General features: G+C 44.3%; 1 protein-coding gene across 1 annotated transcript in view; it reads left to right on the top strand.

The window, feature by feature from the left end:
- The first annotated feature begins 1173 nt into the window (after positions 1-1173).
- Positions 1174-11417, top strand: part of LOC149371406 (guanylate cyclase soluble subunit beta-1-like) — a 42509-nt gene continuing 32265 nt past the window's right edge. Inside the window, exon 1 of the mRNA XM_089585165.1 lies at positions 1174-1932. Coding sequence (XP_089441291.1) covers positions 1930-1932 — 3 coding nt within the window. The 5' untranslated portion in view covers positions 1174-1929. The remainder of the gene's footprint in view (positions 1933-11417) is intronic.

The raw sequence follows: 11417 nt of genomic DNA, 5'->3' as shown, positions 1-11417 counted from the left end.
CTCCTAATTATTGACCTAGAGGCCAACATAAATGCCCGAACCCCTATGGCATTCCTAATTGCTCCTCACTTTTCTTCCTCTGTCGTTTTCCGATATTAATAGACAGTCTACCTTTAATTCTTCAAGATAGGGTAAAAAGGATTGCAGACGCTATGTGCAAATCTTTTCATTTTTCATGCATGCCCAAGACAGATAATTTTGCTACTGATCTAGCGGAAAATAAATGAAAGCTGTAGTCCAAATGAAAGAACATCTCCTTGTAGCAAAAGGAAGGCCACAAAATGGCATCTCTGTTTTGTTTTATTTTGTTTTGTTTTTTCACAGACAAGCGGAAGCTTCTAATGTAATCCCGGTGTGCAACGTCCAGGCTGATCAACGTTGGGGCAAACGATACTGCTTTGGATGTTGTCATTATGACTGAATCAATAAGCTGAGCAATGCGGAGGCCAGCAAAGAAGGAAGGTTTTTGGGATGATTGATTATCTGTGTGATTTGTCTTAGTTTTCCTCCAATGGCAGATCTATTTGAGATCAATAATGTAACTTCCATAATAAGTGATAGCCTAAGATTAGTGCATTCACAATGAACAAGTACAAGAAGAAGCCGCATACTGAAGTATTTTGGTAGCAGCTCTCGAACTAAATGCAAAAAGATGAAATGTGACAGCACCGATAAAATAGTATTTACACACAGTAGTTATTCGAATATAGGGCATAACAATAAATAAATTATTCATTGGCTGCTAGCCTAAGTTCTTAAAGTCATTAGCACAGATCCGCATGCAAGGTATTTACCGCTAAAATGCGGCCCCCTAAATTTCACCGCACTCTAAGCGCCGCCAGTGGTCAATAACACATAAAATCCGAGCAACAAAGCCGCATTCTGGCACTCGTCCTGCCTGGGGATTTATTGCAGGGAACCGGAAGGCGCAGGCGAAAAGGCGATATACCAGCCGTATTTCCGCCCATCAGCGGTGAGAAAACCGATGCCATTCGATACAGCACTTCACCGGCGGCAGCGTGCAAGCGAAGCAGCGGTGGAATGCCATACGGCTGGCGAGGGAAAGGGCGCTAAACTTCCGACTACTGCGCCCTCCTCGGCGGCAGCGCGAGTCCCGTTTTTTTCTGTAGAGCCCAACGGAGCCCAGACTTCGAGCGGCGCTCGATCGGAGTGTCCGTAGCTGGGACACCTTTGTGCGCGCAGCGGGTTCGATCGCGGCATGCAGTTTGCTATTCCAGTCTCACTCAGTAGGCTTCGCCGTTGCGGTAAAGACGACGTCCCAGCGTGGTACGACGCACTTTGGTGGAGTGGCTCAACGTAAATTGCGATTCCCTGTGAAGCTTATGTTTCACACTTTTTCATAACATTCTGCAGCTGTCGTAGTGACTGGCTTGGTAGAACGTGTCATGCCTTATATTGTGGGTGTTTTATGATTTGTGGACTTCTCCGACCAAGGCTGGCTGGAAGGAGATATTGGTGTGTTTGCTGAAGAAAAGAGAAGAAAACTCATTCGTCGGTGCATTGAACCAACAAGTTTAAACCGGAATGCTCCAACAACACCAGCAAGTTGAGTGATTTATGTGAACTTAACAAGCAAGTGAAAGACGCACCTAATCGCACTGATTGCACCAGGAAGTTATATGTGCCTTTGACATCGTAGCTTGACTTGTTTCTTATGAAGAAAGCCTGAGAAAGGACCTCCCCGCTTTACGAATAGAAACTTAACTGCAGAGATCTAAGGAACCTGAAGATTCAGAATAACACACTGAACATACGAACGACGTCTTATTTTCAATTTGTGTTCATTATCAGCCTCTCCTGGATTCTTTTCCGTTGGGGCAAAAGGGATGCCCCTAATACGTGACCCTCGTGACTCGACGTGAAGGCCGGATATGCTCGTATCACTGTTGAAAATTATCTCAAGAAACAATGGTAAGGTCACTGTTTGCCTTCTTGTATACTGCTTCCATTATTCATGCTCTAAGCACTCTAAAACTGAGATGCTCGCAGAGGCCGATAGTGTTTCTTTTTGCGTGCATTACGTCTTGTATGCACAAAGTTCTGTAATAGCAGGTAGTACACTGTCTCTTTAACACCCTAGCTCAAGCAGTAATAAATGAAGACATTCGTAAGCCTTAGTCCTAAGGCTTCAAGATCCCTGTTGTCGCTTCGAAAAGCTTAGCAGATGCAGGATTTGGGAGAATGAGTGAAAATCTAGCTCCAGCTATTGTTCCCACAAAGACATTTTACAAGACTTAACTTCGAGGTAGTCGATCTATGTTTTTACCGAAAAAGAGCGCTGAGGCAAGGCACCAAGAAAAGGGGGTGAAAACTGTTCCATGGCATGAAGTCTTTTTGTTATTTTCACTGCATTTCTTCTTAGATGGCGCTGAAATGTCGCTTATGTAGAGTTTTTTTTTTTAACTAATAAAGAGAGTAAATTTTTGTAAGTCACCAAGCCAATGAACGATTGTAGCCTATGTCCAGTCTGCGTCAACTTTATTTGGAGCGCTTGAGGAATGTGCATCATGTATAAAGACTGAAAATAGAAAGCAGCCCATGGCTCCACACAAGGGTGACGCAGACTGTATATGCGTTCGTCAAGCGACATGCTGGTCTTGACAGAGTGGCATATACAAGCATGTAGCTTTTTCTATTCATTGAGAGAAAAAAATGCCGCTGCGACTTATGCATTTGAAAAAACAAATTGCGAATATATCTGCTTTCATGCAAAGCGTGTGTGAAGAAACAAAGAATCTAGCGGAAATGGCCTAAATTAGCTCAATAATACGTTCTGTGGTCATCATATACCCATCATCTTTCATCAGTGGAAAAATTAGTGTCTCATTTTCTTCCATTACAGTGAGTTAAAGTCACCGTGCGAAATTGGCATACATAATTAGCAAGAGTAGAAACTGTTGTTGTTTCCCTTCGTGAGCTAGAATCATAACTCTTGGCTTTCTTGCCTTACTTTCTGATCGACCCGCAAACAAAGAACTTTGTGCGGGGACCATAGCTTCGGCAAGTCCTGACCGACAACATCATAGATTCTTCGCCAGGCATGTGAAAGGCTCGCAAAAAAAAATGATCGGTACTTAACAACAGCTTTATAGCTCCATGAGCCACATTTATATTTACTCTCTTGCTGAGAATGGGCAAAACAGCACTTAAAGGAGCGAAGTGGCGCCGCCACTGATGAGTACTTACGAGCAAGTGCAGTAATTCCCGTGCACGCAGCATGGATTGTTGAGTCATGAGCAGTTTAGGAGGAAGTGGAGGCGCAAATAAGACAGGCTGCTGTTTTAGAAGCACTGTGCAAGCGTGTCAATAAATTGTTTGAGATCATCATTCCTCTCAGCATTTTCTATATTTTAAATATTGTAATGGCCGAGCTTAAACTTCCAAAAAAAAAAAGCCTTCAAATGAGCCATTTAGAAAAACTAGGCTGAAATAGGAAATATTCCTCCATTGAGGTTCGAGAATTGTACTTATAAGATAGAGTTTACTGGTAACAGGGCCAATTTTTATATATATATATATATATAAATGGTGGGCAAGTCGCAGAAACCGACAAATAATTTTATTGGTAGGCATTTGTAAAAGAAAGAATGGTTTCTTCTCAAAGTGCCTCTTTAAATTGCAAAGTCCGCTTTATAAGCACTTGCATCGTGCTTTCAAAGACTGTTTAAACTGAAAACGAAATAAATATATTGATGAAATGTCCGAATTTTTTTGTGCTATAGCGAACATTCCTGCCGCCACGATGGCTCGGTGGCTATGGCGTTCAGCTACTGACCCGAAAGACGCGGGTTCGATCCCGGCCGCGGAGGTGGAATTTCGATGAACGCGAAACACTCGAAGTCCATGTACTGTGCGATGTCACTGCATTTTAAAGAACACCAGGGGGTTGAAATTTCCTGGGCCCTTCTCTACGGCGACCTTCATAGCCCGAGTCGGTTTGGGACGTTCAACCTCATAAACCAAAACAAACCGAATAGTGCTCGCTGGTCAACATTTGCAGCGAAGGACGAAGCGTTCATGGAAAGCGCAAATTGAGAAGACAGGCTTCTCCTCATAATAGATCAAAAGGCGGCAAAGCACGCTTTACCGACAACTACAGTTTAAAAGCCTACATACATGTATTTCTTATTAGTATATATTAAGTGGAGATATTTGTCTTATGAACGCACATGTGCCCTGAGCCTGCTGTACATGCGCCCTGAGAGCGGCTTTTTGTTATAGTTTTGAGCCGCTAATTTTTTTTAAGGTTGCTGCTTCGTGCCGCTCCGCTATGTTGGTCAAGGCCCATTTTATTTCCCATAAATGCATTTCTAAGCCGCAGATTACCACCACACTTATTTGGTTTCTGCAACACGAAACAACGATAATAAAGGGGTGAAGGATCATAAGCAGGCCCCCGGAAAGGCCTACAAAGAACACTGAAATCATGTAACGCAGCTATACTTTCCCGGCATGAAACCAGCCTGAAGAGTAATGCCGCACCAGATAATCCTGCTGTACTTGATGGAAGCGCCGGCCCACAAGGCCCGGCTGGTTAGTAACGGTCTGGTTAGTTTATTTCTGCTCTTCACTACATTGTCCATCAAAACGTTCTTGTTTTTTGTTGCAACAAATCGAGCATAAAAAATGTGCGCACACGTAGTTTACCACATCAGGGTGGACAATATATGACGAGTAGTTAGCAAAATTATTCCTGAAGTGCGTTTCTAGTAACTGCTGGCAAAAAAATAGTCATCACACAGATCACGCATTTGCACATCATTGAGTATCGATGTTTCGAAGGGCGTAAGCTGAAACAGGAGCTCCCGCGGTGCGATATCCTGTTCTTGTATGTCAATGTCATTGTGATATAAGAAATGTGGGCATGGGGAATATTAAAGGCACGCCCAAAGGTATTAAGGTTATAATTCATCTCTTAAAAATCCGTTTATTTTGGTCGAGACGCAAAAGGTTTCTGCGAAGCAACTACTATTGAGAATTTTCCAATTGGTAAATTGATAGCTGATTCCGCACCGGCAGCTGTTTGGTCGTGGAATTTAGATAGACCTCATCGTTTTGCTTGACCTTTGTTTCTTCATGCCTTTCAGTGAAGACATTTTTTTTTTACCTTAGAGACCTGGAAGCTGACGGCAGAAACAGGAAACAAGTGGTGAGAATTCTGACGTGCAATTCTGAAGCGACTCCGAGTCGCCAAGATTTTTGAAGACCGGGGCGCCATAGACATTCGCGAATACAACAACGAACATTATTTCATTCATAGATTCACGAGACACACGTATGCGAATGTAAACTAAAATTTGTGCTGGGCTCCCAGTGGCAAAAGACGTCTCCTTGAATGACGTATGTGCAGTTAGCGGGAAACGTGCGTTTTCCCAGTGCAGCTTCCTTTCATATTTTCTCCGGGTAGAGCAATAAACAAAAAGTAGGCGAAGAGATAAGAAGAGAAAGTACTAAGAGGTTAGAAGATAGTACTAAGGGAACCACAAATAACACATTTCGTATGAAATGTGTGCGTTTTTGTTCCTTCCTTCTTAAAATATCTATCTGCACTTGGGCTTTCTTTCTCTCGTTACAAAGCAACGACCGCTAAAGGAAATTTTTTCTGGCAAAAGGAAACACAAGAGAAAAAAAAAGGGTATGACACATTCCAGCTACCGATACTCCCACGTCTGTTAACACTTTGGGCGCACAATGTAAAACAATGCCTTATTTTGCGAAGCAGTGCTCCTCAAAAAAAAAAATCAAATGCAGCAGGAAAGTACGAAGCAACATAGGGAGAAACAGTCGAAAATTGATGCAAAGGAGTCTGCAAGAGCAGAAGAAGGTGCGAACTTTGAAATCGCATCGTTCAGTCCGCGGCTTTTGGAGCTCCAAGCGGTACTCTATCTGCCTAGGAACTGTGTGTCCAAAGCTTACTCTGCTGAAATAGGATAGCACCGGGGATATACCTCGTGCTATACTTTGTACTACAACTTGTATTACATTTCGTACCTGGAACGGTGATGTTTTTACCACCAGACTTACGCATTTTTCAGCGCGCTGGCCTATGTGCAACGCCCCGGATGTGCTCAGACGCTTACCTTTTATAACCGCTAACCCAGTCCGTTCGACAACGAGGCATTGCAAGAATATTTTGTATCGTTGCTTTTTAACGCATGGCTGGGCGCGTTCACATTGTCAAGCGAAAAAAATGCGAGTGTCAGGATCTGCATTTCTTTATTTGGCAGGAATCATAGTGCAATCAATAAGAAGAAAGAAAAAAATACAAATAAAAGAAGAGGATCTTAGAGTCATCTTATTTTGATTAAGCACATTCTTTTTCTTCAAGATGTCATGGCATTGCCTTAGCAACTACAGGAAGCATTCGTCCATGAAGAGCTTTACATCAGTACGAAAATTTTGCGCTGGATATATCATTTTGTAGACCAGCGCAGCGCTCATGGCAGTGTCCTACCGCCAATATACCTCTGTTTCTTTGAAACATCAACTACTTTGCGTGATTTTCTAAGTGTTGCCAGTAGACCTGCAGCTTACTGTTGAGACTGAAGAGTTACCACTCTGTGGATACTAGGCCGTTAAGCATACTTCCATCATGTAATGCATGTCGCCAAATCTGCTTGGCTGTGGCACTTTATGCTCATCATAACGCAAAAAACTGCTGAATTAAACGAAAATACCGCCTATGGCTCAGCTTTCGAACGCTAATGTCACAGTGTTGATATTAAAAGTAACATTGAGTCCTTGAGGCTTGATTGTTGGAATTGATAATAACTATACTCTTTAAACATCATCATCGTCATATTTCTTCCTTGTGTTTACGTAAATAAATGCGCATCGGTTCCTGTACATGCATGAGTAGAGGCAGTGCAGATAAAATTGTTTCTCAGCTAAATCTTTTACTTTTATTTTGAATGTCTAAAATATACGAAATGTTGAACCTGGAAGATTGAGCAAGCCCATTGTCTGGCTTTGAAATATACATTTGTTCATGTATGATCCGAAGCTTGTTTAGCTATTTTTTTTAGTTTCACATTGCTATCCAGAGGCATGAGCTATGCGCAGCTAGTGGAGGCAGTGATTTGCGAAGTTGCATAGCAGAGAAAAAAAAAAATCTGAAATAACACGCGCTAAAGAACGCAGAAAAAAACAAGGTTCAGGCGAAATAGGTAATTGTAACTTTTAGTTCTGAATAATCCTTGAAGTGAAAGCTGAATTCACACCAACCTAAGCATTTTTTTCTTTTTTTCACCCACCCCCTCTATAACGCCCTAGGGCCCTGAGGGCATTATCACAAATAAATAAATAAATAGGCACCCACATGTAAAAATAGGAGCTATATAAATAACAAACAACGTTGTAAACGAGTTCGTTTCATAAGGCTAAATTTATAAAGCTTCCCAATCTCAGGCATCTCGGTCACATTACGACTCTAAGAAAAGCAACTTCTTTCTTTCTTAAAGAGATGCAAGACGCGTAGGACTGCGGGATTCCACATCCCGAAAAGCCACAGGCTACGAGGGATGCCGTTTTAACGGCATCGGATTAATTCAGACCACTTGGAGTTCTTTAACGTGCCCTAACATCGCACAGCTTACGGGTGCTTCTGTATTTCGCCTCCTTCAAAATAGGGCCTCCGTGGCCGAGATTGAACCCGCAACCTTGCGATCAGCAGCCAAACGCCAAAGCCACTAAGCCACCACGGCGGGTGCCAGAGTGCAGGCTTCAACAATCTGTATACTTTGTTTTTTGTTTGAATGGTAAACAATCCTCGTTCGCTCAAAAAATTAACAGAAACCATTATTTCGAATGTAAGCCTGCTGTCGTCAAAAGCCTTTTCCGTTAAAATAGCTAGCCATACCACCACGTAGTCCCATTTGCTCGTGTGCGCCAAGAAAACACCGGGTTACACTGGAGAGCTGAAGGCGGGAGGAAGACGACTCCACCTGTATTTACTATGCTCCCGAGTGGAATCACCGTTTCGAGGGCGTTAAAGGGGGGGGGGGGGGGGGGGGGGGGGCGGAAGCTTTATTCGGAACCACTACGAAACGCCAGTAAAAAAGGACGTTAGGAGGAGGGGAGTGAGTGGCCGCGAAGGCGGACGGAGTTTAATCAACGCCGAGCGCTTAGCTCGAGCCAGCCGGCTGAAGCAAGGCTTTCGCCACCCGAGCGTCGCGCGTCTCTGCGCTAACACCGCCACCAACAGAGCTTTCCGAGAACTGTTGCAAGCAAGAAACCACTTCCTAACACGCGTCACTAAACTCGTTCCCTTCTCTCTAGCTCCCAACGCTAGCATTCTGTTCCCTTTATTCGATCGCCTTTTCCTCCTCATTTCATTTTTGCTCTCATTGTCTACCGCGGCGTCAACCGCAGTAAGTTGCGCCGTCGTTACTGCAGGGCCGCCTGTAATGAACGGCAGCGCTACCCATCCGCCATATTGAAATCAGTGTTCCGTTGTCGCTACTCTCCCCGCCCGTCTTTTCCTTCAGTGAAAGCTCATGCAGAGTCATCTTATCTTTGTTCGCTTTTGCGGTATGCTAGATGTCTGGCTTCATCCGATACCCTTGCATTAAAATAGTGATTTCACCTTTATCGGGCAACTATTATAATGGTTTATTAACCATTTTAAAATCTGTGACACGAATGGCACGTTAAAAGGCATCAAGGAAGAGAACATTTTCCAACGCGTGAACATCCCCTATGGAGTGTGCAGCTTTGGTCAGCAAGGTCGAGTTATTTACTGCTTGGAAATCTCTTCAGCAGTTCTTCTTCATATGCACGAAAGAGTCTTGGAAATGTGACATCAAGCAGTCACTTCTTTCAGAAAAAAAAAAAACACGAGCATATGCTTCAACACGTGTGTGTACAAGATTGAAATAAACAGCTGCCCATTTCAGGTTTCGCCGCTACTGCCATTGCGCTACAGACAGGCGCGCAGTAGTGCTGCAGAGACGAAGCTATTCTGCACTAGAAACGGAACCACTGCAAGCTTAAAGGAAACATCTTACTTCCCTGTGAGTTTTATATTAGCGGCTCCTTATTAAGCATGTGTTTTAATTCGAAGTACAGTACCATGGGGAATGCCTCCATTATATTAAATCTACTTAGTTCAAGGCGTGGTTTGCCATTACTGGCTTTTTTCTCCGGTATATGGTTTACTATGTTGTAATGAGTAATTCCAGTACAAGGGATTCGCAATCGCTCTCGAAGAACTATCGACTCTGAATTAATAAAACAAGCATATTGTAGGTGTTGGGATCCCGTAAGCATGAATTCAGCCGTCAGTTCCAAAAGAGAATCCTAACTTCTGTATAGATATATAGACTTCGCTGCGTGCAGCATCCAGCTTGGGGAAAGCATGTTACTATTAACTGCACTGTTTTCATGTAGTGTGATTCAAGTGTAATAGTCCTTTCTGTGAAAAGACGCACGGACAGCAAGACAGGGTGACACATGAGAAGTGACAGATTAGTCGGGAGCTGAACAAGGCGTCTAGCTTTGTGTTAACCGCTGCAGCAAATTGCTTCTTGCATTCGTGCCTCGCGAAAGCTGGCTCGACTGGGCCACGAAATCCGTGCAGTGAAGCGCAAATTCCTCCTCTCTTTATGGCTGCCGAAGTATGCGGACAGCGGAGAAACCTACACTATACTGAGCCACGTGTCAACAGCGAAACCACATGTGTCAACAGCGAGACCACAAGAGAAAGAGTATGTGGGGGAGCGGTCTTTTAAGAACACTTTTCAATTCACTTCAGTATTCCTCAGCAGTATCACGGCTCACGGCTGTCACTCACAACGTGCGGTCAGCCCTCTACAATGGTAAAAGGATCATTGCTTTCTGCGTGAGGTTTCCCGCGTGCGAGTAGTTCGTCACTGGTCACAGCACGAGGCTTTTCATTCTGCTTCAACTCCAGGAACGGCATTAATTAGTGTGAGCCGTTAAAAAATAAACAAAACAATATTTCCCAGCCCATCCAGGACCGTTAATCGCGCTCGAGCAATTTTGCCCTTTCTCGGCGTCCCTCGGCTGCGGCGTTCTTCACGAAGCAGGTTTCACGCTCGGGCGCACTCAGCTGCCTCCATAGCCATGCGCCGGAGCATCTGTGCTTACGTGCTTCCGGTATCGTGTTACCGTAAGCGGCAGGCGTTAATGGTTCCGCACTGATGTGCCTAATTACTTCGAGGCAGTGGTGGCGTGCTTTTGTCAGTGGGGCCACGGATCGGAACAAGTGACCATAAACGATAACTGTAATCTTCAGTGTCGTGGTTTTACAGTTATCCAGCAAAGTTACTGCTGGGTGCACTGGACAGTGGCCAAGAGGCATATAATGAAATATTAAACGAATTGCTACAAAATACGCCAGCATATATGGCTTTTGTAATATTACTATGACTTAGATGGACGCCCGTATGAAAGTAGTAAAACTTTGTGACCAAATGTTTACCAATTCTTGAAATTTGAAAACTATACCATATCCGAAGTACTTGTCGTCGAAAATGCGTACTGTGCTCCCCACAGCACACAAAAATACCGGTTTCTTTCAATATTCAACGTTGCTTACGTCAAATTAAAGGGCTACGTACACAATTTTTTTTAGGGTGATCTGGTATTTGTTTCCTTTAAGGAGCACTACCAGCCTAGTAACATAAAAATGAGCTCAAAACGACAGTGCACAGCGTGAAAAAATAATTGCAAACCTTTTGGACCAGCTGTTTCGGCGTTGGTCGTGTCAGGGCTGAAGTGCACAATGACGTCATGATCGACCAGCTAACCTGGACTGCAACAATTCTTTTTTTTATGCGAAGCATATTACTAGAGGTACACTACAGCCCTTCGCCGTGGTTACGCGCCGTGCACACCACGTGCCACATGACGTCACGACAGAGGAAGATGAGGGTCCACCTCGCGCCGTCGCTGTGGTTGCACGCCGTGCAGACCACGTGGTACAGTGACGACACACCACGTGACATACCACGTGACACATGACGTCACGACAGATCGCCGTCACGCGCTGGGAGAGGGAGAACGATGCCATCGCCCAGACACCGGAATGTCCTCGAGCGGCATTCCCGCGCATTTCGAACGCGCGTTCACACTCGGTGTAGGTGAAACGCTCGCTCCACCGAGCAGGCGGACGCGGCTTCCGTGGCAATCCAGGCGCCCACCCAACGCGCGTCTCGGGGTTAGTCGGCGTTCCGCTGTAGCCATGCCCTTGTCTTCCCCCACGACGAAGGCTTCTAGTGGTTGTATTAAAATGATCAAGTATTCAACCAAGGAAAGCCATGTATTAACAAGCCCAGCCATCAATATGCTCCGCATCTGACCAGGGTTAACCAAGTTAAGCCTCAGCCATTTTTTTTGTTTATCTTGGTCTAGAACATTCCTGATAACGTAGGCGT

The sequence above is a fragment of the Amblyomma mixtum genome, chromosome 1 (genome assembly GCF_055824585.1).
Source record: "Amblyomma mixtum isolate Tamu chromosome 1, ASM5582458v1, whole genome shotgun sequence".
NCBI classification, from domain to species: Eukaryota; Metazoa; Arthropoda; class Arachnida; order Ixodida; family Ixodidae; genus Amblyomma; species Amblyomma mixtum.
The sequence above is the reverse complement of the archived record's forward strand: the minus strand, read 5'-3'. Positions and strand labels throughout refer to the sequence as shown.